Source organism: Monodelphis domestica, chromosome X (assembly GCF_027887165.1).
Source record: "Monodelphis domestica isolate mMonDom1 chromosome X, mMonDom1.pri, whole genome shotgun sequence".
NCBI classification, from domain to species: domain Eukaryota; kingdom Metazoa; phylum Chordata; class Mammalia; order Didelphimorphia; family Didelphidae; genus Monodelphis; species Monodelphis domestica.
In genome coordinates this window covers 25,447,396-25,474,728 of record NC_077235.1, presented here as the reverse complement: position 1 = coordinate 25,474,728, position 27,333 = coordinate 25,447,396, and the positions used below count along the sequence as shown (strand labels likewise).

General features: G+C 38.3%; 1 protein-coding gene across 11 annotated transcripts in view; it reads left to right on the top strand.

Moving 5' to 3' along the window:
• The window catches only part of LOC103106019 (connector enhancer of kinase suppressor of ras 2-like), a 526,863-nt gene that overhangs the window by 419,503 nt on the left and 80,027 nt on the right, over positions 1-27,333 (top strand). For all 11 annotated transcript variants that reach the window (XM_056808958.1, XM_056808954.1, XM_056808963.1 and 8 more), the window contains 2 exons: positions 2,235-2,269; positions 16,389-16,437. In XM_056808958.1, the coding sequence (XP_056664936.1) occupies positions 2,235-2,269; positions 16,389-16,437 (84 nt within the window). The remainder of the gene's footprint in view (positions 1-2,234; positions 2,270-16,388; positions 16,438-27,333) is intronic.

The window sequence follows — 27,333 nt, the reverse complement described above, 5'->3', positions numbered from 1 at the left end:
ATATGAATATAAACTAAATAGAAATATAAATGAGGAAACTGGGACCCACAGATATTTGATGACTTGTCTAAGGTCACAGAGTTAGCTCATAAGAGACTTGGGATTCAAAGCCGGTTTCTCTCATGCGCCATGCTTCACTCTGCATTTCCTCTCTCTCCCACTCATGGTAAGTAGTAAAATCTACCAAGGATTTTCATTATTTGTGTTCATAGTCCATTTCCCCACCCAGATTCTAAGCGACTGGAAGGCAGGACCTCCATCCTATCCAACTCTCCTCTAAATAATAATAATAATAAATAATAAATAAATAAAAATAATCCCCAACTCCCAGCAGAAAGGTTTGCAGTAGATTCTTGGTCAATAGGTTTATAACAAATTCACATGCTTGGCAGCAATGACATGGTGGGCCATTGTCATGGAAAATTTCATATCAACAAGTGCTGTCCCAGATGCCCCCTGAACAGTCAATGTTCTTTGGCATGAGGGGGGGAATAAAAGTCAGGAGAAAGAGGATGGATTCCAGCTGGGTACACAAAACAAATGATTAGTCAGTTAATATGTGGAGATCACCTGGAATAGCACTTATTTCCCCCCAGGTTTTCTTTTAGCCAGATGTAGAGCACGCAGTGTGGATTATTCCAATAGTTCATTATTTCTAACACTTAAATATAGTCTGTGGAAAACCTCTTAGACTAAAACTAACATTTCCTTTTCACTGTTTGTCAGGTTTTGACTTCAAATCAATGTGTAATGAAAAGTGTCTAAAGTAATCCAAAAGCAGCATGAGTTGGTATGCTAATAGTTCTGCCATTTGGAATTTGTTAAATTTATAGGCATAGGTTCAAAGCAGAAAACATGTCTCAGAAAAGAGTTCCTTTTCTGAAGTTTTTGGAGATGTCCATTGTCTGAATGGGGAATTGAATATTGTGGTAAGTGAGGCTTTTTAAATAAATGCCTTAAGGCATTTCCTAGTCCTTTTGTTTTGAACTTGACAAAAAAGGGCAATTTTCTCAACAAGTCAAGTGATGCTAGCATATATAAAGAAAGAAGAAGGCCATTAGCTATTAGAAATCTCAACTGAGATATTCTCTCCCAAATAAGAGGCCTGGGAGTTTGTATAAATAAGGGAAGAAAGAGCACCTACAAACTAGAATTTAATTACATTTTACAGAAATCCCAAAAGCTAAATGCATGATGCTTTGCAAACTGTGGCTTCCATTGTTGCATGCATGTGTTTAAATACCTCATGGTATCTAAAAATAAACCAGAGAATTCTAGAAAGATCAACGTTATTTCTGCTTAGCCTCACATAAGTTTTTATATCATGAAGTTTTTGAAACTTGGCATTCCCATCTAAAAGAATAAGTTACCAGACCCCCTTTTTCTCTTTTTAAAAAATGAGTATTTTCTATAAGAATTGTCCATTCACGCATGTTTTAAATTGGTATACCTTGTAACATAATTTATAGATAGCAAATAGAACTGTCCAGTTGATTGACCTTGGTTATATCATTGTGAAACTAAAACATTTGGATTGCAAGTAAAATTTTTCTTCCATCATTTACATGTTTCCAAATGCCTGAACACTTGGCTTTGTGGAAACAAATATTGAGTGATGAAGCGAACTTTCCATTTCTGTCTGAGTCTTTTGTTGTCATATAGACACAGACTTTGTCAGGGGAAGTGGTGTTACCAAATCCTGAGCCAACAAATTTTGAAGGGCTCAAAATTAATTTGTAGCAACAAAAATGTAGATCCCTGCATTGTTTAAATTGTATCAAAATTCATGCACACTTCTTACCACCTCACTGATGGTTTGAATGTGAAGATAGGTAATGACACAATAAAAGGAAAAGCAATCTTTTGAGGTGTTCCTCTATTCCCCATTCAACTAAATGGAAATAGAGATAGCATATAAAAGTCACTAAGTGGCATTGAAATCAAATTTGGTTTTTTAATCAGAAACTTACCGTAACTGTATTTCAGTTCAATTATGTTCTTTAAGAAGTACAGAATTTCATTTTCATCAGTGCCCTCTTCTGAGAACTCATTTGTTCTTCAATTAATATAATGTGTTTTTGTGTTCTTTCCCTCGGAGTAAAAGTTATGACTCTTTTTGGTGACCTCATTTTCCTATCCTTCATGCCATCACATTGGTCAGAAGTGAAGGTTTCTCTTCTCTGTCTCCCTGGTAGCTTAAACACTAATTATGAATTTCCTTTCCTTTCTTACAGAGAGGTGAAGACAACATCCGTGGAGATTCTGACAGGTAAGTTGTGCATGTTCCTTTTGTGTAACAATTCCAGTTTTAGTTAAACCATTCTGTGAGTGAATGGCACATCCTTAAAGGAACTGAATTTGTTTGCCCAGATTAGTTTTTAGTTAGAAGAGCATTCATGTTACCTAGTATAAGCCTAAAGATTTCACATAGGTACTGCATTAGACAATTTTTAAAGAGTTTTTTTATTTTTTTGAACTATCTTGGTCAAATGGAATAGCTTAAATAAAGAAGAAAATACATTCAAACTGCTTTTTTAATGGACTCCATGTTGGATGAACAGCAGAAAAGTCATTCAATAAAAATAATTTTTTCAGCTATTTGACAAAATAATCAAGGAAGGAATCTTACCAAATTCTTTTTATGACACAAATATGGTACTAATACACAAGCTAGGAAGAGCAAAAACAAAGAAAGAAAACAATAGACCTATCTCATTAATGAACATAGATGCAAAAATCTTAAATAGAATACTAGCTAAAAGGCTACAAGTCATCACAAGGATTAGTCACTATGACCAGGTGGGATTTATAGCAGGAATGCAAGGAAAACCATCCACATATTTGACCATATCAGTAACCAAACAAACAGAGACTGCATGATTATCTCAATAGAGGCAGAAAAATCCTTTGACAAAATACAACACCCATTCCTATTGAAAATAATTTTTTTCAAATAGTGTTCAGAAATGATAGAATCATCTTCTGAAATGATATTCATCTTTTTCTTAAAGTATTCAATACAGAAAAAGCAGTTCTCTTGTCACAGTCAATGCCCAAGAGATAGCAAGGGCCTGCTTCTTTCCAACTTGGGCAATATTTTATCATTTCAGAACCTACCAAAATCTAAGCTGCTTGGAGTTAGTTCATCTATTTTATTCCAAGCAAACAAGTTGCTTCTCCAGTCCTTCATAGAAATCGCACACCAGGACTTTTGCAGCCAGTTTGTCTTTATGGATTTTGAATGCCATGATACTTATTAAGTTGGGGGTCCACTGAGTCAAAAATAAAACACTTAGTAGCAAGTACTTCCACATCAAGTAAGTAAATATCTAAAATATGAGGAGATCCTGGCTGACAAAATAGATTCTCCTTCAGGCTCTTTGAGAATGGGTAGTTGAAAATTTCTCATAATACAAGAAGGAAATTTGTGGCAAAAACAAACTAATTTTGAGAGTGAACGTTGCCATGGAGTCTTCTCAGGTAAATTTTGTCTTAGGCAGAGAAAAGTTACAGGAAAACAAGTTTAAATGCTAAAACTCCATTTCTTTGCTCCTTTATTAACTTAACAGCAGGGTTTCTTTCCTGCCCTTTTATTTTTATAGGATCTTAAACAACACGGTGTCTCTGCTCCATATTCCTTTCTGCCACCCAATTTGTGTGTTTCTCATAATATGAATTTCAATGTATATTCTGAATTAACAAATGTCACTTATGCGAAACGATTAGTGAATCCCGTGATGGGACAATGTAATGGAAACAATTTTCTGTTACAATTATAGTAATGATCATTCTTTTCCTGAGGACAAAATGAACTTGTTATTTCAATTGGGCAAACACACATGAACTCCTTGATAGCAAGGCTGAGGACATCTTGTATACACTTTTAGTGTAGCTTTGTTTCCATCTTTTAAAGATGGGGAGAGGTTCCCATAGAGTTCCTTTGATTGGGACCCAACCTCCGGCCTTGTCAACATCCAGCTCTGATCACCTTCCCTGGCCCTCCAGCCTTAACTAATAGCTGCCAAAGACCCCGGGGCCTGATGGTGGCCAGCACTTGAAGGAGATTAATGAGTGGATTTGGGAGGCTCAAGTGCTCTGTCCAGCACTACTTCAGAATTGGCCACTCTGTAAAGACCACTTCTGAGGCTCCACCCCATGGCCTAATTTCAAACCACAATCCCAGGGTTTTTACAGCAACTTTAAAAGGACTCTGGCTGCATTCCTGCTAGTGATTGAGGGTTATGAGGGACTTTGAGAATTGCCAGTCAAATGGATCACTGTTCGCCCTCTGTCAGGCTCCTCTGCCTGGATTTCAAGGTCGTCTGGCCTCTGGTTGGTCTCTTTCTACCTAAAGAATGTGTTTCTTTCTCTTCCGGTTGGTTCTTCCTCAACTCTTATTGCATTTCAGAGTGTCTGCCACACAGTTTATATCGGTTTTTTTTGACAAAGTTAAGATTTTATCAGTGTGGACAGTGAAGCCCATCCTTATCTGGTGCCACACATATCTGTGTCCTGCCACAAATCCTCCACGGATTATCCACCTATTGTGTTGGAAGCCTTCCTCTAGTTCTTTTGTCATTAGAGAGATACTAATGGAGCACAAGGATTATCTATGTTAGAGGGTATTCGGACTCATCATGATCTTCCATTTTAATTCTTTGGAGACTATTATTCCATGACTGGCAGCTACAGGATATTATTAGAAGAATGTGGCTGTTAGAAAGGTGGGCCTTGGTTTCAGGGAGCAGTGTGGGGCTAATCCAGTCCCCTCTTCCATCCAGACCCTACAATTTAGTGCCAAAATATTACCTGACTATGAGATGTGTGTTGGGTTTGGCTGCTCAAGTAGAACTTAAGCTCCCAGCAGCCAGCAACAATATCTTCTTGCTCTTTTGTATCCTACTCAGAACTAAGAAAAGCATAGGATCTTAATAAATTATTCTCAATAGAATGGTTTCTGCTATGTCTGTCGGCAGCACACTGAAAGAACATTCACTCATAGAGAAAGAGGAAATCTACATCAGAGATTGGGAGACCAAGTGATATAGTGTGACATGCATATGATCTAGAGCTTCAGGGCAAGTCAATGGTCCACAATGGTAGTCACTAAGAAGAGCTAATTAGATGGCTCCAATTCTTATGCCTTCTGTTCCAGATATGGGCAGTTCTTTCTTTTCTTTTTTAGGTCTTTAACAACTTGTCCTATTGTATTACAAGCACTGGGGCTCCCTCTCCTAACCTCAACTCATGGCATCTGGTTGAGTCCTTTGAGTGTATTTGATAAAAATCCGCAGTCTCTATTCCTGAATAGTTGTCTAATGATTTGGGGAGGTTTTACATTAACACTCTTGAAATACCTTTCCCAGGACTTTGTACTAAAGAGTTAAAGTCTACGTGGCATAGTTCAGTAAAGGACATTCTTCCATCCTCCAAATACATGGAAATAGAATTTAACAGACAAATATCATTTTACAAAGTTCTAATAGGCTCATACCTGTCTTGGTGCTTACAAAAGGATTTTTCCAACCCAAAACTAATAAAGAATAGAAAAAGAAAAAAGGCCATTGAGCCTCCATTCTCAGCCTGTAAGCCTAGCAGAGCCTTATAGAGCTCCCTGAGCACGTGGGGCCCTTCCTCCACAGATTAGGGATTTATGGTTGACTGGCAATCATCCTCTTTCCCTTCAGGTGAGAAACCAAACTATCTTGGGTGAAAACTCTTATATGACTCATTCAGCATACAAGACCATCTGACCTAAATTTCTAGCTGTTCCTTCCTACGTGGGGCACACCAAAAGTTTCTCCAAGGGTTTCTGTACCATAAGCGATAGCCTTAGAGATCCAGTCAAATTTCCTCTTGGACCCTATACTGTAGAGCACTTGAAATTTCCCCAGCAAATCTCTGCCACCTAAAGGGCAATCCAAATGATTGCTTGTATATTTTTCAGACTCAGACTCCCTATCTCACTCAGAATCAGGCCTACTTCTCCTTGTTCTCACTGTATTTATACCATACAGTATAGATACCCTATCAGCTTTACCCTTACCATAGCTCAGAACTCCTAAATTCAAGCAATTCCACCAAAACTCAGCCTCACTAGAAACTAGGATTACTGGTATATTCCAGCAGGTCTGGCCAAATGAGGTTCCTCATTTACCCCTTAGGAGGTCAAGAAGGTTAACTTTGAAGCAAAACAAACCCAGAAAAGCTTTCAAAGAGATGTGAGGGTCCTAAAAAGTTATGAAGCACTTAGGGTGCTACTAAGCACTACCAAGGGATATCTAGGCCAGCAGGCAAATCTTCTCCTCTAGACCCACAGTTGATTTTTATAAACCTCTTATCTTCTGTCATAGTATCAATTCTAAGACAGCAGAGCAGTAAGATCTAGGTAATCAGGGTTAATTGACTGACTTGCATAGGGTCACATAGCAAGGAAGTATCTTAGGTCAGATAAGAAACCCAAATCTTCCTGACTCCAGGCCTAGTGTTCTATCCGCTTTACTATATAGCTGTTTCTTAAATCTACAGTTTATAAGGAACCCCAACTAAGTGTCTGGACTTGAGTCACAGATGAAGCAAGCAGTGTAGATCAGCTTAAAAGGAAAAAGAAAAAATGTTAACACATAAACTATCATAGTATGCTTTAGGCAAACTGCAGATTCTAGTCCTTACAGATATAGTAATAAAACATATGTATACAAGCATCCAGACAAGCACAAATTTCCCCTTGTTAAGAAACACACTAGAAAACAAACTGTTCAATTATCACTTAAAACAGAAAATAGGAAACTAATCATCTTTTTCCTAATAAGATCCCTAGGACTATAGTATTCAATAAGCAAAATTTGAGGTAGCTCTTCTCTCTATCCACTCTCACCACCACTACCACTACCACCACCATCCCTTCCATGAACAATTTACCTCTCAGGGACCTGGAACTTCCCTCACTAAGCTGGCCTGACTCAAATGCTAGGTTCCAAACTAGCTTGCTATTATATCCAGAAAAACACAGGATATGACTAAAATTGCTCCAGCCAATCCCAATACACTTCCTGTGTCAAATCACTTCATTTCTTCCAGTGGCTTTAACTACTTCAAAATGGACTAGAAGCTTTTTTGCACCACCTAGTTTAACACCTTTGGTTCATTGTTTGAATGAATAAATGTATGTTTGGCTGATAAAGGTATCAGAGTTGTTAGTTATATTAGGTAGAGTGGGTAGATCAATTCAGTCAAGATTCAGTCAATGTACTATATATATATATCACATTTAATATCAAATTTTATTACCATAGATGAATACAAAAAATTAATCAAATTAAAGATAAAACATTATTTTGGACACTGTAAGATAATATCTAATTGTCTTAAAGATCACTAGATTTTCACTATGCTGCTCTGATGAGAAATAATTTTTTTTTCATTCTAATGGTTTACCAAGAAGAGGATTCAGAGGACAAAAGAGGACTTTTCCTTGTGTATGGAAAAGTTATTAGATTAAAAGATTTTCATGTATGTTAAAAACTCTTAAGTCAACCTGATTGTTGAATCATGGGTCAAAATAATGAACAAACCCAAATCTTAGTATCAAGGGCATTTGCCAAAGTTTCATTAGTTAGGATATCAGGCTATTTCAGACCAGATTATTTCCTTACCCAAAGACAAACTTCTATAACCTTGAAAGAAAGAAAGAAAAAGACACTATCATGTCCCTTAATCTTCCTCTCCTCTCAAGAGCACAGACCTATTTGAGTAGAGTTATTTATCAAGGACAAGGTATACAGCTGAAGAACTAGACTACCTTTTAAAGTTAGCAAAGACATTTCAAAATATCCCTGTGTGCTTTTGAACTGACCTTGACTGTTTTCAGTGTCTAAAATGATACCTGAGTGACCTGTAGCAAGATATTAAGTCGAAGGTGAATTTCTATCTTGCCTGGAATGGCAAAATAATGTTTTTCCTTAAAAAATGACAGGAATAATAACAAAATCAGTGCTAGAATTTCTAGAAAGCCTATCTTAGAACCAATAGTAGATTTACTAAGAACAGAATGGTTCAACTTTTCCTTTCCCAACCTTATATCTCCCTAACCCAGTGCTCTAATTTATTTCACTCAGTGCAGATATAATTCCATAAATCTAAAAGGGGAAAAGGGTACACTTTAGCTATGTCTACAAGGTAATCTTATGGACTAGCATTTTCTCAATATTCCCATTGATAAAGAGATAAAGACCTGATCCATGAGTTACTATTGATCCAAGTTCCTCATCTATGAAAGGAGACGTGATTGACATTTAGTGATGCATTATTTACTGTAACTTTCCAGGATTAAGTTTATAACCTCCTTCCTGAAGAAGTTAGATCTAATCCAACTCCTTCATTTTACCAATGAGGAAATGTTTTAGCAGAGTGGCTAAATTAAAGCAGGATCAGGACATGAATCTTCACTAACTCCAAATCTACCCCTCAGGCTACCTTTTTGTTCTACCTCTTCAGTCTCCTCCTCCCAAGAAGAATTCCCAATTGGTTGACAATTTAGCCTTCTGGTCAAGTTCTCAGTTAATTTCCAAAAATATTTTATATTTATTTTTATAATAAGTTTAGTAAATAAATATCCCTAAATATTCCCTAAATATCCCTAAATCCCTGATACTCAATAAGAGCACTCTGCCATGCATTACCTTCTGAAAGATCTTGTGGCTCTAAGCATCTGTTATACCAGAACAAAACTTGTTAATAGACTTTGTACCTAAAATGAATGTAAGTAGACCTTAGCCCTGTTTTATGCACTCGCTTAATGTGGTTTTGCCCTAGTTCCAACTAAACTGTTGTTTCCTTGAAGGTAGGAACCATGTATCCCACACCTCTTATATCTCCTAGCTTGGTGCACATGAGAGATACCCAGGAAAATTTGTTGAATTATGAATCATAATGACTCACATTTTTATAGCCCTTTAAGGTATTCAAAATACTTTTCTCATAAGTATTGGCTTACCCATGTTTGCTCTTTTATCTCTCTTTGGATCCTTTCCTTCCCCCTCCATTCCCCGCCCCCCTGCCCAATAGAATGTATAATCTTCTGGGGCAAATAAGACCATGCCAGGTTGTCTTTGTATCTCTAGCACCTAGTACAGTGTCATTCTTTATTTGTTAGAGGAATAATGAGTGTTTCTTGAACTGAATTATTGAGTAACTTGGTGGAAGATCATACAAGTATTATCCTAGGTGGTACATTGGATAGAGTGCCAGGCCTGGAAAGCAACTGTAAAACGAGCTGGAGAAAGAAATGGTAAACAAAACCAAAAAAATTAGCCAAGAAAATCCCAAATGGATTCACAAAGAGTCAGAAATGGCTGAAGCAACTGAACAACATACAGGGATTGTTATTCCTATTTCACAGATAAAAGAAACAGCCTCAGAGTATTTAGCCATTCCTTACTCATAACCACATAGCTCCTGTCCTTTGTTGTTCAGTCTTTTCAGTCATGTCTGACTGTGTCTTCCTGACTCCAGGACCAGCATGCCATCTAGCTGCCCTGCTCCTATCTCTCCTGTTCTTTAAACCCAAGACTCTCAACTCACGGGCCAGTGCTCTTTCTACTGCACCATTATGTATCATTTTAAGCACATCAACACTATTTTAAGCAGTTAATCTGCCATCTGGGCAAAGTCACACATGATTGTGTCACCAGTGCCCTCAAATAACAAGACAACCTCTAAAGGAGGCCACTGTGTGGGCAATGAAGCTTCTAGTGTAGCCAAGAAGCAGATCAGTAATCTCAGTTGCCTGTGGATACCAATTGCTAAATCAGAGGTCAAAAAGGGAGATGCAATACCAGAAAGAAGAACTGAGCAGAAGGAAACCGGATTCTCTATCACACAAGAGTAGGAGATTTGTGAAAGAAGGAAGAGCACACAGTGTGTGGGTTGTTGACCTTTAGCCAGATGATTAAGATTCACCACTTGAGGTAAATGGGTGGAATATTTGCATCACCTTAGAAAATTAGTAAGTCCAAGAAAAACTTGGAAAGGTGGCATCAAATCCAAAATAGAGAAATCTTCAGGGTTGACCTAGGATTTTTACCAAGTGGTTTGACCAAGGCTGTTTTTACCCTGAACATTGTCCCCACTAAAATATTTCCTTAGGCGTAAGAGTTGTACTTAATATTTTGTTCTAGAATTTTCCCTTTTCCTACTTATTATGGTGGGGTCATTGATTTCCTCAATCTCACCCCATTTAACGGAAGAAGTCCAGCCAAGCAATTCTCATTGGCCTTAGATCAAGGCTTCATAACCATTTTTGCATTATAGACTCATCTGCCACTGTTGGTGAAGCCAGAATCATGTTTTTCAATAATTGAAAAAAATTGCTAAATTTCAGTTAAATTTCCATTAGCAATGAATAAAAATAAAGCTATGATTTTTTTTCCCAACCAAGTTCACAGGTACCCTGAAATCTATTCATGGACTCCAGGTTAAGAATGCATGTGGTAAAACTCTGTGTGGTAATGTCCTTTGAACTTCAGAAATGAAGCAAAAGAACCATGTTGAGATAGGCTGAGGAAATTTGGCCTTGCCACAGAGGCTGTCTCTAAATGATCTAGTAGGAGAACCAAATTCATTGGCTTCCTGGCATACCAGTGAAGAGCAAAGGCAGGACAGAGTGGTAGAACACACTGTCAGAAGGAAGTGTCGTGGTCTTTCTATAAACCCCCCAGCACCCAATTTGCCCTACCACTTCGTATGCACAAATTGTAAAATAGAATCTACTGCTTATATAGCCCCAATAATTGCCAGTAGAATGAGTTTTGTTTTTACCACTAGGAAGCCAGGAGTTAACTAGAGATATAAATGTAAAGTGCGTCAGAGAGCCCAGCTTCTGTGACTGATTTTGACAGTCATCATGTCTTCCTTGTGAGACAGGTTGGGGATGCTAGATGAATTAACTGACTCACAGAAATGTTTAAAGCTCCCCAGGGTTATAACCACTCTGGCAGAACCAGAAATCGTGAGTCACAGAAGCTGGAAGAAGTGAAATTAGAAATTTCACCCAACCCCTTCATTTTACAGATGAAGAAACCAGGGCCTGCCTGAGATCACAGAGGTACAAGAAGTGATAGATCCAAGACTTAACCCTTGTTTTTTGTTTTAAATTCCAAATCTAATTCTTTGGGATTTTTTTCTTCTTCTTCTATACTTCACTACTTCACAAGAGAAGACTGGTTTGGGCATATTTTTATTTTCCTGCTAGAAACTTTCCCACAGGTCACTGCAAAAAACCATCTAAACATAGCTGTAATTAATTAAATTGAATCTAGATTTTTCACAGGTAAAAGCTTAGATGTGAAGAAATCAATTTAGCTGCTTCAGTTAGCAGCTTTTCTAACTATTTGAGGCTGATGCCTACAGCCTTATTAACCTATCTTAGGGATGTGCTGATTTCAGTTTCATGCACTTAACTTCCACTCTCACCAGTTCAGGAAGGAGTGGGGAGTCTTGCGCAATTTTTCTCACTCCACCAGAGGTATTTTGTAAACTTTTATAAGGTTTAATTGCTCATATACTCTTTGTATAACATTCATTGTCCTTTTCCCCAGGTTTATCTCTGGGCAAAAGGGAGAAGGCAAATTTGGTGTTTAAAGTCTTCTTTCTACCTTTCCCATGACTGCCCTCCCCACCACCTTCCATACCCCTTCCATCCTGAAGTCCAGTCATCTCTTGCAGACTAGGACCCTCCTATCAGTTGTATGCACATGTTTAAAATCCTAGTATTTAAAAGTAGAAGAGACCCTCAGTCCTTCAACAGATCTTTAGTTGAATTCTTGTGTGCATTCCCTGACCCGGTGTAAATCGTTACCTCCGGGGCTCCATTCATGTCCTCTCCTCAATCTGATACCAGCTTCTATCTAATAATACATGTATATTCTATGCCTTTTGCTATACCTATGTGATCTTGGGCAAGAGTGTGGCTCCTGGACATCCTTGAGATCTCTTGACATTGTGTCAGTATTAAAGGAAAACATAGGCCATGTAGCTCTTATTCCTCATCTTTGGTACATGACTGGCCCACATCTTTTTCTGATTCTATTTCTTTAACTCCACTTCTGATATGTAGTTCTTTATTAGTTTTGTCCTGCAGCATAAGTAGGTCTATCATCTCTGTCTGCATTGTTTTTTTAACTCTAGTGCCTATACCATCACATTATTAATGTCATATATATCACCAGATGAAGAATATTGTTTTTAAGAAGATGGACCTGTGTTTCAGAGAGAAACCTAAAGCCACTAAAACTGCTGCCCAGTATCTCAAATGCAACCCATCTCACCTTCTTCTTCCTGCTGTTCAATTCCTGTCCTAGTTCGTTGTCTATATTCAGCATCTAGCCAAGTGATTTATATTGTTGGATGAGTCCTATTTATTGACTACCCACCTTCTGTAGGAAGTTGTCCCCATTCTCCCCACTATTAGCACCTTCCCTCTGAGGTCACCTCACACTTACAATGTATTGATCTTTTATATACATAGATCTTGCTTATTGTCTCCCCCACTAAAATATGAGCTACTAGAGACCAAGGACCATGTGTGTTCCAAGTGATTAGTACAATAGTTAAACTATAAGAAATTTTTGTTGATTTATTATGGTCTAACTCCATTGGGTCTTTCACTAAGCTGCTGGTAAATTCATTTTCCCCTTCCACTGTTTCTTACTGTTATAGGATATGAAAATTTTCATGATCTTCCCCATTGTTCTCAATAAGATTCAACAAATGAGTTTCTATTCTGAACTAGTGTTGTCCATATTCATTCTGTTTGTCAAGGAGATTGTGCTTGCTAGCTAAAGTGGTTTCTAGGCTCTTTTGGCCTCTTTGTCTTGGCCATTGATTCACATTGGTTAAACTTGTTTTAAAGATAGTAATATTCTGTCTTAGTGTTTGTACATTTATCTCTATCTTAGTAGCCTATTTTAATACGTCAGGTTGGAACTGTCTAGTTGTACATCCCGCCCTTCTCATTTTTATTCTTTCATTTAATTTGATATTGATTTTGGCAGCTCTGATTCAGTTTATTAAGCTATGCCACATATAATTATAGTTCAGGCACAGTATTATAACAATCATGACATTTTATAATTGCATAGAGGGAAACCCGAAAGTCTGACACCTCTAGGAATTCGGCAACCTCTGGGTTAGTGTAATGTCTGGGTAGCCCTTGGCTCCTAAACACCTAGAATCTCTAGGCTAGCCTTTGAATAAACATATACTTCACTGATATCTTAGGCGAGTACTATCTGGAGGTCAGAACCGTAGTGGATCTGAGAACTACTCTTTACTTAAGTTGCTTTCAGAGCTCTAAGGAAACATTTGTTTGTCCCCATAATGACACAGAGAGTATCTAACCAATACCACTCCATCCCCTTTCCCCAAACCACCACTGATGCCTCTAAAGGAGATCCTAGGTAGGCCATACCATTGATGTCAAACTCAAATAGAAACAGATCCCTGCAGGGTGCATATTAACTTAGAAAATCACACATTAATATTATCTATGTTCCATTATATTTTGGTTTCTTTCATGAAATATACATTTTAATAGTTTTGCAGGCCACTTGCAGTAGGATCAGAATTTGATACCTCTCATCTGCCCTCAACCATACTTGATTAAGTCTTTTCTATTGAATAATTCCAAAGCATCCATGGTCCCCACCCAAGAATTGTTTGGCTCAAGCATCAACAAGAATTCCCTGGAATCTTAATCAGAGAGTTATGGGATCAGAAGTGACCCTTCAGACTAGAAATAGTCTTAAATTATTGCTTATAATTAAAACTAAACTTAAAGGTAAAAATATACATTAAGCTGTTTATTCCTAAAGAGCAGCATGGTACACTGTCAAGTGCAGAGTCTCCAGAGTAAGAGAACCTGAATTCAAGCCCCACCACTGACACTTTGTACCCATCTGACCTTGGGTAAATAATTTTACCTTCTTTGACCTTGGTTTCCTCAACTGTAAAATGAGGAGTACATAGCCTCTTGGGTGCCTTTCAACTCTAGATCTTTGAACTTATAATTTCCAGGGAGTACCATTCTAAAATCTACCTTCATTATCTTGTTTTATTGATCTGTCGTGACAGGAAATTCTGCAAGTTTGGCTTTCAGCTAAGGCTATTATATTTCAGTGATATGATAAACTCATGATCACTGTACTCCATATCTTTATTCTTCATTTGTTGTATAGTTTTAAGTTTTTAACTAGTTGGGGGATAGGCTCCTGGAGTAAAACTCAAGGTTACAGGAGAGAGGCTCCTGGGATGCACTCACCGATTCCTTCCTTTAGTTAGGCTAGCACCATCAACATTTGTACCTTCCTCTGGCCTAGGTCTTCCTAAATCCAGATGAGGACTTAAATGTCTGGATGGTCCAGAGTAATACCAAAAAATCAGTAGCTTTAGATAACTTGATGATTTGGGGTAGGGAAATGTTTTGAGTTCCTCTTTAGCTCTTGCAGATCTATCAAACCAATTCATGTTTGTAACCACATCACGATTCAGTTTCCTTGCACCTGAGGCTGTATTTTCTGCTTTAATCTATTGAGAATCCAGCAAATGCTTTATAAATACCACCCTTTAACTAATGCAAATGAGTGTAAAGGGTGTTCCCAGGAACCACCATCAGGTACTTAGAGCCATTGGAATGGAGCCCGGTGATGTTGCAAGTGGATTTTTGTATTATTCCATAGAGGGTGTTTAATTGGTGCAGCCTCCTTGGTCAAAGCTTAGTTGTGTTGTAATTTACAAAATGTAATCCTTTACAATATAGCACTTAGTCATTAATACAAATGAATCACAGGATCTCAGAGTTGAATGGGACTTCAGAGACCATTAAGTCCAACCTGTACCTGAGTTGGAATCCCCTCTGCACTTGCCCTGACAAGTGACCATCCAGCTGCTGCTGCAAGACTGCTTCCCAACACATGGAACTTATCACAGATTATTGAGGACCCACCCTTCCTCCTACATGGCTTTTTGCAAGATGGACCAATTGTTGTGTTTTCTTGGTCATTCTCCCATGGAGTACCATTTACATTGCACTGTAGCTAGAGTGAGTATTCGATCATTTGTGAGGTCATTATCTATTGACACTTGGGCACTAAACAACAGATTAGGCACAAAAGGTGATTCAAATCTGATTGATCATTCAGTGACCAGGCAACTAGTCTGGCCAATTAATTGTAGAGGAAGAAAGGTAAAAGAAGGAAAATTTGTCTCCTTGTTTGTCATTTGTTTGAAAACTGCTTTCCCCCCTTATGTACCCAACTCAGATACTAAGAAGTACAATGCGATGCAAACTAATGTTCCCAGAGATTATTTAACTATGGAGAATCTTGGCACTAAGTTACCATTTACAATTCAGCTGACCTACCTCACTGTTTACAAGTAAACACTTTGCAAAAGTCTTCCCACTCACAGATGCCACCACCAAATTTGGCATATTATACATGTATCTGTCTGCAGGTATGTATTACATACCGAGACTCAGCATGGTGTCATGGCTAGAGAGCCAGCCAGGAAGACAGAGTGCCTCTGACAATGGCTAGCTAACCCTGGGTCAGTGAAGGCACTTAACCACCCCGCCCAGGGCTCTAGGAAATATCCTAAGACTGTAAGTTTCAGAGAAGATGCCATTCTGCTTTTGCAGAGGAAGTCCTTCACAATGGAGTTTCCCATTTTAGGGAAATCATTTGTTCATTCCCTATCCCCTATCTCTATACAACCACCCACCCCAATTTTGTGTACAAATATAGATATAGGTATGGATAGATTTAGATATCTATACACACTGTATGTGTTGTCCAATGAACTGAGTATTAAGGATAGTATGTTCATATTTCAACTTGAATGTGAAACTCTGTTTTCAATTACAGATGGCCAGGGAGTTCAAATAGATATTAAGGAAGATGAATTTTGACACTTTGGAGATCATTAGAGGCTATTTCCACTAGTTTGTATAAGGCCAATTTAATAAAACTTCTATGAAACACCTACACAATCTATTTTAAGGGTGGCTTGCTGTAACACTGGAATGAGTTTTATTAGATTTGACCAGTGGTGATTCAGCAGAGTGAAGGCGGCCCTGTTTATGTTTCTATTTCTTGTATTGTATAAGCTGCAAATGAAAGAATCATCTTTCCAAGCCCATGTCATATGCAGAGCCATGTCATTCTGCCATTGACCTTGCTCGTGATCCCAAGGTATTTCAATGATAATGCCAGTGGAGATGTGTTTACACATATGTAGTATGTGTGTTCTTGTTCTTCTTAATCTCCATGTTGACTTTTCAGCCTGTTAATTGATTTATCTTGAGCTTAAGAAATTATTTTCCTTTCCCATAGATATGCTGGCGCCGGCGCTGAACGCCAGGGAGCCATACCTGTGAAGAAGGTAAACCTTTAATATGTTACCTGGGTGATGGTCAGAAGTTGGGGATGAGAATCAATGAGGTTTCATTTTCGCTTCTCCTATATAAAGGTTGCTTTTCCTTTTGCCTTTGACCCAGGATAAAGGAGAATGGCAATTGGAGGTGCCAAAATGTTACTGGGTGGGGAGCCAGGTGTGGTTTTGAAAAAGAATACTGATATTAAAAAAGAAAAAAGGTTTTGAATGCATGAAGCAAGGAGTGAGGAAATATGTTCCCACAAAAATTATAGGGCTAGAAACTTCCTCTCACCTATATATTTAGAAATATGGGAGAATCAATAGCACTTGGGAGTAAAAGTTTAATTTGTATTGTGCTTCTCTGTTATCACCAACTTTCAGATATCTCTATATACTTTTTTGTAAATGCACATATATTCATATACATGTGTGTGTTTATATATATACATATATATATAGATATAGATATAAATTCTTTCTTGCAACTGGAGTATTCTCGATGTGCTGAACTTAGGAAACAGTGTAGAAACCTATAATAACCCATAATACTCTTTTACATGGTTTCCAGTCTTGTTTGACAGTTCTCAAAATTTTTTGGTCTGCGAATCCTTTTTCACTCCTAAAAATTATTGAGGTCCACTCAAAAAGAACTTTTGTCTATATGGATTATATCTTACTGTATTGGAAATTAAAATGTCTTAGTATTATGATAAAAATAATTTTTATCTCCTAGACCCCCTAAAAGGGTCTCAGAAAGGCTCAGAGTCCCTGGACCATATCTGGAGGACTGCTGGCCTGGTTTATCAGAATTAGTCATAAACATTCTGGAGTATCTCTTTCATAAAACTCTGTCTCATTCTAGATACTCATTGGGGTTGAAGCAGGGAGGAGTGTAGGGGTTGGCTTTGTTCTGGTCACATCTCTAAAGCTAAGTTTGCCAAAACTTGCTGTAATGTTTAGCCACAACTATTTTCCTCTTCTCTGTATGACTATCTCAAAATGAGCAAGAGAAAGTATTCAAGATACTGACAGGTGGGAACAGATTGGGGAGATTTCATATGCAAAACTCCCCACAAAACTATCTAGGCAGGTTGATTCCTTTGCCATTTTTTAACTGTCTTTTACAAAAGCTCACATTCTATAAATATACATTAAATGAAAACTGTCAAGGAAGTATTGTGGATCTGCTTTTATAACTGCCTGTGTAATCTTCTTTTGAAGTAGACTTGACTAATTGTGTGGCACAGGTATGTCATGAGGGCCGTGGCCTTTTCTTTTTTTCTCTTTGCACTCCCAGAGCCTAACATCATGCCTTATACAAAGTTGGTGCTTGATAAATGGTGAATTGAATTTAAATAATTTGGAAAAAGCAATCCCAGTCTGAACTCTGCCCAATCTATTATTATGCTCCAAGGAACAGAAGAATTATACATGTTTGACCAAAGTAGTCCATTAGAGGAGCAGAAACCTTTCTGACAATTTGGATCCAGGAAGTTAGGTTTCTTTCCCACTTCCTGTTTGAATACCAGGAATAATCAAAGGGGAGAGTTAATATAGAAAAAGAACATGAACAAGACTTTGAGAGCTCCATTTGCACCTTCCTCCCTATCTTGGTGCCCTCTCTTCAGGGATTAGCCTGGAGACGATTCCCCTATTTATCCCCCTTCCTCAACTCATACTCTCATTTAACAAGGTTACCAGAGTTAAGATAATGTTTGTTAGGGGCAGCTAGGTGACTTGGTGAAGGAGCCAGGCTTAAAGACCTGGAGGTCCTAGGTTCAAATTTGACTTCAGACATTTGCTAGCTGTGTGACCCTGGGCAAGTCTCTTGCCCCCAATTGCCTAGCCCTTACTGCCCCTCTGCCTGGAAAATGATACTTAGTGTCGATTCAAAAACAGAAGGCAAGGGTTTTTAAAAACAGATAATATTTATTAGTTTTTACTTGTGTCTATTCAAACCCCACACCTTCCACTTGATGGAAACCAAAACATTAATACTATGAAAAAAATTGTTATCTTAAGACTGAAATTCATGTCAGTCGGAAAGCATTTATTAAGCACTTACTGTGTATATATATTGGAAACTTTGTAGGAGAACTTCTTTTCAAAGATTCATTTAATTGTAAAATCCATTAGAGTTTCTCTCCCCTCAGGTTAAAGTCTTCACTAGCACTTGCGTGATTAATAAGCATTCACACCTTCGAAAGGCTGGTGTTCCATTTTAGGATTAGAATTAAGTCTTTAACATCCTGAACTGCCGATCTTAGCTTATGTATTTTGGTATCATTAATATAGTTGTATGTTGAAATGTAAATATTCTTGCTTTGTCTTTCTTTTTCTGAAAATGTCAACCAGTCAAGTTGGAGAGATTTGTATTTTATTGACTGTTCACAAACTTTACCGAAGGGCTATCTTAATGCCAACAATGTTTTGAAGATAATAAGTAAATCTATTAGCTCTCTGCCCTTTCTGTAGGTTGAGCTCAGATTTGACAAAGGAAATGTGCTAATTGAGTTCCCTTAAAGGAATTCTATAAAAACCAACCATTCAGATAGTAGTAGATAGGTTTCACAGACAGAGGCAGAGGACTTCTCCAAGTGGGCATCAAGAAACACAGTAAACACACCTCTGTGCCCATGGGTAGCCGTCAGCCTAAGTCAGTGTGAAACTTCTCAGGCTAGGCCATTAGTATGGCAGTAAGGGTGTATTTGTAGGCCAGTGGTTGTTTCCCAAGTTTGGCCTTAGGAAATGATTGAAGGCAGCTTCTAACAGAGAGAACTAGCTGACTAACATGCACTGACACTGGTGCATGTTTAGATCAGCCATGCTATTTAGGAAAAGGCTGAGCAGATTGTGGCAACATGGGTGAAAGACCTGGACTGCCATTGGTGTAAGAAGTAAGGTGCTTTAAGCATATGCAGTGGTATTTGGTTGCTGTTCCATTCTGGTTCTCACACGTGAATTACTTTGGCTTCCTGTGACTCTAGTTCTGCCCCTCTATAGCCAAGAAGAACAGGTTTGATTCTGCTTCCAGATCACAGTCCTTGAAGATAGCTGTCAGGTTTCGTTTTAAGTCTTATCTTCTCTTGGCCAAACATCCATGGAGCCTTTAACTGATTTCCTCTCAAGACCATTCGCCATTCTGAGCATCTGTGTGGCAGGTTTTTTCACTCCTTCCTTTCCCAGTTTATAATCACTAGTAATCTAAATGGCAAACGGTTTCAAACAAAGCACATTCATAGGTTATGTGTGGAGTCCAAATTCTGGTCAGTGGCTTCAGCAGGGGAAAATTAGCCAGCTCTAATCTCTTTATGTTTCTTTTGTGAAGAATAATGATTTATTAGCTTACGTTGATTGCTGAAATTGTTCCTAAGAATGTTGACAGAGAAGTGCCCTGCAAAATGTTAAATTCAAGTTCATTTTCATTTATTGATGGGTACTAATGACTTTTCATTAATTTAGAACATATTCCAATGAAACAAACAAGGGATTTGCCTCAATAATGAAAGTGAAAATAGAGGTTTAAATCAGCAGATCCTTTAAATTTCTTCCTTGCTCAATTATTGACTGACCTTTTAGTCTTTAACCATGCCATTTATAATAGTTTCATTTAAGAAATTCAAGATTTCATTGCTCTGAGTCTCTACTAGTGCAGACTGGAATCTCTCCATGTTTCATGAATTATGAGGAATGGGTAAGACTATTGGGAGACTAGCGCCATACTTGTAGATCAGGATGAAGCACAAGACTAGGATTTTATGGATAGGTTTTTAAAAGCATTTGTGAGAAACCATGCAAAATCAATATGCCACCATAAGGCATTAAACTAATTTGGATTGCTATAGATTAGGATAGGGCAGCTGATTTTATTGGGATTACCATCCAACAATGAATTTCATGTAGGTGGAAGGATCAAGAGATGGCCCTGGATTCACATGAGTGGCATCAGTGTGTAGTCTTATGTAGGCATCATTCCGTGGTCTTATCCATACCCTTAAATGTCACCTGATGCAGAGACATCCCAGTTCAGTTCAGTTCCATTCAATTCACAAACTTTTCTCAAGCACCAAAGCCTTGCATTCAGTGCTGGGATACAAAGTGAAAAATGGAGTATGGAAGCGAACTCTACACAAATAAGCAAATTTAAAGTATTTCAAGGTCCTTTCAAGGAGAGAGTGCTAAAAAGTAGGAGACAAGGAGGACAGGAAATACTTTATGTTTCAAAGGAAGTTTGAGATCAGGGACCAATAAATGCTCACCTTTACATGGTGCTTGCTATGTGACAAACACTATGCTAAGCACTTTACAATTATTATCTCATTTGATTCTCACAACAACCCTAGGAGGTCCCTGCTCTTATTATCCTGATTTTACAGATGAGGAAACTGAGGCAAACAAGTTGGGTGACTTGCCCAGGGTCACACAGCCAGTTAGTTCCTGAGGCCACATTTGAATTTGAGGCTTCTAGACTCCAGGCCCAGTACTTTGCTCTATCCCCTGTGCTGCTGAGAGACAGACAGACAGATGGACAGACAGAGACAGAGAAAGAAAGAGAAAGAGGTATATGTATAGAGATAGATACACATTTGTCTGTGTATCTACATATTTATATATTTGTATCCATGCAGAAGCAGGAGCTTATAACAAGTTTCTTATCTTTAAAGTGATTCTTCAGAGAGGAAATAGATCTAGGAACATAATCTATTGGAAACAAAGATCTTTGCATGTAACTGATTAATTCATTGTCATCCTTTCAAAGAGTGTGCTGAGCTATTAGAATTGAATCTTTTGGTCAGATTCAGAAAAAAACAAGGGCAGAAATGATGACCAGTATCCAAAGATATTTTACATTAGCAGCGAGATGCCTCCAACAGCATTTAAATAAATCCTGAGAACAAATGACATTATTTCGACATAGACTTCGGCTTTATTGTAATAAATAGCCATTTACATTTGCTCTACATGTATTGTTCTGAAAGTACAGCCTCCTGAGAAATGCTCTAAAGTTTCCCTACAGTTAAATCTTGAATTAATGGGTAATTTATAGACACACTGAGAAAGAATATGTGACATACATACTGACCGTGTTAACAAAGCATAATCCAAATCATAAAACTTTCAAGGTAGAAAAGAACCCTTTAGACTTTTACATTTAATCAGCCAGCTAAGCCGAGTGCCATTTAGCCCAGGCTAGTCTTGGAAATTAGTGGGCACCCAGAGCAACCAATAATTCTTGCCATCCAGGCCTCTCCTATCATTACTCTTCCCAATAATGGGGAAAAGACACTGCCTCACTAGAATAGTCTCCTCCTATACTCATGCATTCCTTGTCTCCTAGGTAGTTTAGTAGGGAGGGGGTTAGAACAAGGGGAAAATACTTTCATGTTTTGGGTAACCCAAGGTCCTATAGTCACCTCTAATTTCTATCCCATTTCCTTTGAGGTGAATGAAAGAATTCCTCCCCCCCCCAAAAGAAAAAGGTCTAGGCACTGGAAATCAGAAGACAACAAAAGTAGTCCCTGCCCTCAAGAAGCTTACATTCTACTGCAGGACACCACCATGGAAACAGATGGAATGTCTGTTTCCATGGAATTTCAGAGCCCATTTTCACCTTCTCAAACACTAATTTGAATTTGACTGAATGAATATGGGTGAGGCTATTTTTTTACAATTCATTCTTCCTAGAAGTAGTTTCCTATCAAACATGTCTCTTCTTTATCATCATCTGGCAAGGTTAATGCAGGCATATTTGTCCCTTTGTAAATTCCTGTGAGAGCAGAGATTGTGCCTGAATACACATCTAATTCTCTGCCTAGTATTCTGCAGGCAGTGAAATTCAAATGCTAATGCCCACAATGACAAAATTATGCTAATCACATGTTTCTGAAGCAATGACCATCAACCGCTTTGGTTCCTGACTACTGTTCCATGGATCTGTTCACACCCGCAGCTCATGTCACAAATAGAAGAGAAACTTTCTTTGTTACCCTGCGGTTCTTGGAACTCAGAACTCATGGCAATTTACAAAAACAAAGAAAAAGGCCCAGGTGCTTTTTTCTCCCTGTTTCCTCCTGCAAATTTAGATTGGCATATCAAAGGTAGCACTATGCCCAATTTAATCTGAGAGAAGGTTGTTTGGCAAGCCCTGCACCTTCGCACACAAAAAAAAAGTCCCAATGCATTCTGTTTGATCCTACCTTCAGACTGCTCTCTGGGAACAAAATGTTAAGTCTTCATTCTTGAAGCAAGAGTGGAAATAGCAAATGAACTCACATGTCCTCTAACACCCAAAAGCTGTGATGCCCACAAAATGTCTTCCGTACTAGACCCTTCAATAAGGTCTGGGATGCCCACATTTCTCAATAAGATGAAGTCACATATGGAAAGCCACTGGTGACAGAGCAAATGTCAGCTAGGAAGGGTTCACCATTAATCCATCATTGGTCAAAGATCCTTTAGGGTGAAAGAGTTTGTCAGATTGGCTCTTGTCAGCCTATAGCTTCCTGAGAGAATAAGACCTAAAATAGGGGCATTTTCATGAGGGAGATGGAACCCAGAAAGGGTGGTCTTCAAATCTCATACCTACTTAAATGAGAGACTCTCCTTAAAGTGCTCTGAAGCTATCAAACATGATATCAATGAGGACTATGCCTTTTATTCTTGTTTCTCCATGGTAGCCTCACTTTATTGTGGCACAAAGATGGTTCCGGATTCAAGCAAGTCAGGTGATGTGATCTTGTTGGACTAGTGTAGCTAAATGCATAGAGGCTCATTACCAGAGATCTGGCCACCAAGGGATGAACTAGATTCAGCCTGATTGAATGAAAACCATTTATTAAATGCTATGTACAAAACACTGTGCTAAGCAATGGTGATGTAAACAGAGAAATGTGGCAGTTCCTGCTGTCAAGAACCCACATTCTAAATGAAGAGAATGATCCATAGAAAAGGGTTTAACTGCAAGTCAAACAGAAAGACCCAGTGGTACTCTGGATGCAGCAGTTAAACCTTCAACATCTTCTTTAATGTGATTTCCACTGATAAAACCGCCTATTAGCCAAAGTAGGACACTAATATAAATGCCACTCCACACTCCAAATGATGGAATCTTAGGATATAAAGTTCAACTCAGCATATCTTTCTTTCAACCTATAATGGAGAAAGCTGAACCATTTGGGGGCTGTTCAGAGCATTTTTCCTTGGCTGTTCAACTGTACTTCATTTTGTAGGACCTGTCCTGATGGAACCTACCATGTCAAGTTCCTAACTTATTCAGTAGTTTTCTCTTGCCTCTGGTACTGTGAGGGAATGATTTGCATGAACTTGGACATATCAAATTTGCAGTAATATAAAAATTATGAAAATGTTGGAATAACTGGAGCATGAAGTGAGAAGGAGGAGGAGAGAGAGAGAGCAGGGGATGAGTTCTAAGCACTGAGTATTTTGTCACCCATAGTTTGAGTCATTTGTATGAGCACTGAACTATTGGGTAAAACTTCAGGTCAATGCTTTGTCAAAATGCTTCTGAAGCCAGGAATGATGAAGTACTAGCATCTTTGCCCCCTAAGTCAGCAGGCTTAACAAGCATTTGACCTGGAGCAGATTTTTGAGTGTATTTGTTAAAGGCACTCAGACATATAAGTACAAAAAGAATTGAAGATGGTAAAAGCTGGGCATACTTGAGCAAGGGACTTTTTCAGAAGAGATATAGGCTATCTCCCTTGCCTAGATCTGGGGGCCAGGGAGCACCTCTCTATCCTAGAAGATTGCTGTAATTAGAGTTTGAAATAGTGCCCCAAGGAGAAGTCTTTGTCATCCTGCTTTCAGGGTTAGCCAGGGATTGGATGAATTTGGATCTCGAATTCTAGCAGTTCTTTTTGGATTGTTTTCTTAGAGTTGCCTTTCCTTGATTAATGAGATACCCACTTCAAATAAAAGAGAGAAGGAAAAAGAGGAGATAGGTAAAGATAAAGTACAAGCCCTAAAGACCCCAAAAACAGAGAAAGCTGAGCCAAAAGCCAACCATTATTTCCTGGAGTTATTGTGTGAGAGGCACTGAGATTATTTTGTATAAACCAGGATGATTTGAATGTTCCCACACAGGCCTTGGGGTTATGGTCAGACTTTCAGACAACAAAGGACTTGCACAGAGAAAGAATAGTCCAGCTTGATTCTTAGGAAATTCACTCTGGAATTTTATAATAGGTGAATCCAGCTTGGATCCTATTAAGAAGAATTCAATTAGCCAGGTACCAAAAGGAGCCCATTATGAGACTGACTCATAACAGGGGCCCTGAGGACAGCATCATAATGAACATCCAAAAGCATTTTAGGTTCTCAACATGTGAGTCACTCTCATTAGCCCACTGTATTGAACGAGTTCTTCAGTGCCAACACTCTAATTGCCAGTACCCTTCTCAATTCCAGTTTCCCCCAGAAAAAAATGCTAAAGCTATCGTTTAGCATGTATGTTTTTAAAAAGTGCATATACATTCTCTCACTAGATATGCCCTGTGTACCAGGTCTGGATTGAGAAGTAATGGGTTCTAATGCTGATTCTGCCATTATTTATCAAGTATGATAGAGAGGGATTCTTGTTCCTCTGCAGTCTTTTGCATCTTGGAGATTGTGGGATTCAGATTCTGGTGTTTCCTACCTCATGACCCTGGGAAATTCTCATCACTTCTAGGGACTTCAGTTTCCTTATCTATAGAAAGAAGAATCTAGAACTGAAGGCCCTTATGGTCTCTTCTAGCTCCAAATCTCTGATCCGATGAGCATCCACCCTGTAGGATTCCACTTTAATTTGAATGCTCAGATTGACTCTGTCCTAGATTTCTGGTACAGGATGCATAAGATTAATCTCCTCTACTCCACAATGTCAAATGTTGAAGAGGTTGTCAAAAGACAAGCACATTGTTGCATTAATGGTGGAGATGCAAATTGGTGCAGACATAAAATAACCCCCCAGATATTTATAGCAATACTTTTTTGTAGTGGCAAAGAACTGGAAACAAAGTAGATGCCCATAGGTTGAGGATTATCTAGACAAACTGAGGCACATAAAATGTAACAAATTATTACTGTGCTGTAAGAATTCATGCATACGATGAATACAGAGAAGCATGGAAAGACTAGATGAACTAATGCAAAGTGAAGTAAGCAGAACCAGGAAAACAATATACACAAATGACTACAACAATGTCAATGGGGGGGGGGGTTTGAAGAGTAACAATGAAGCAATTTAAAATGAGTATTGAGAAATTATAATGACCAAACTTGGTCCCATAGAAGAGATATGAGAAAACATCTCCCACCACCACCTCCCTCTACTTCATTGGAGAGGTGGGAGCCTGGATGTGTTTAACTAATAGAATATGAGATGTTTTTATATGATAGCTAATTTTGTTGAACTTTTTTCTTCCTCTTTTAAAAAATCTTTATTATAAAGAATAGCTGTCTGAGAGGGAGGAGGCTAAAGGATACAATGGATACAAAGGATACAAATACAAAATATAGACTTTTGTAAAATTAAAAAAGAGAGGAAGAGCAATATGTTTTTAAAAGAGAAAAATGAATTCCCTTTCATTTACTTACATACCTCTGTTAGGTTCTCAGGCAAAGGGTAAAAAGAGTCACAGAAAGAGATATTTTGTCTAAAAGTCTAAAAAACTGGAGTCTGTCCAATGCTTCTTATTATGAACCTGCCTAATAAGACAATGTTCATGTTAACTACATTTGTTATGGGTTATAACTTTGTTTCAGTAACTCAAATCTCGTGATCTTCAAGTGCTATATAAATGTTAGCTATTATTATCTTTACTTTAGAAATGGTCTATTTTCCTTGTAACTTGTATTTTAGGTCAGCCAGTGTGTGTATTACTGCTTAGAGATGCCAAATGTTCCCTTCTGGCAGCTAGTGGCAATGAATTTTCCCTGAAGGGCCTTTATGATTGGATATCCTGTACCACCATTATCCAAGAGAGCCCTGGGGTACTCACTTTGAGACTATGCCACCAAATCCAATGCAGTGATTGGCTGAATCCCTGGCTACTTGGTGTGTGAAGCAGCTGCCTTGCAAAAGCTCTTCACCTAGTTCCAAGACAGCTAACTCAGTCCAGTCTCCTATCACCCAGCAGCCTAATATTAAGGTGCAGGCCACCCCCAGAAGGTCCCCCTAGGCATTTAGAATAGGATCAGCATTGTCACTTGATATAAACATTTTCAACAGAGACTTCTTCAGGCTTTTTTGTGAAAGCCACAAACTTTCTTCTCATGAGTAGATCTGAAGTGTGGCATGCTACCCATTTTCCACTTGTTTAGAAACAACAAAATGCCAGTAGCTGTTCATTCAGCCAAGTTGTTTTAGTAAGAGTGGAAATCGGGAAAACAATCTTCTTTCCTTTGACAATAATTGGAAAACTGTTTCCAGGATACAATAAAAGAAATATAAAAAATAAACAGCCCCCCCAAATCAAAAGATTACATTAAATGTTCTTGTTTTGGCTGATATCTGTCATGGAACTGTCAGTTTATATGCTCTGAACAAAAATGACCAAACAGAATTTATTTAAAATGATAATTTCATTGCATTTTGGCCTAAGGAAGACTGCAAATACCCAGGTAGAATGACCTGTTCTCTCTAGGTGGATTTCTGGGATGCTGAGAAGGCCCTTGGCCTTCCCCAAATCTTCTTCAAGGCTTGCAGATCTAATTCAGTTCAATTCAATAAATATTTATTAAATTTTCCCCTTCCCTTTCCAGCAAAGACATCTGCTAGATACATAGTAAGAATAGTCCGCCCACAGGCTGACCTTCTACAGATATCATTATCTATCTCAATTCATTCCTCAATGTTTTAACATATTCCCACTTCATCATTCCCACACCTTCCCAATGATG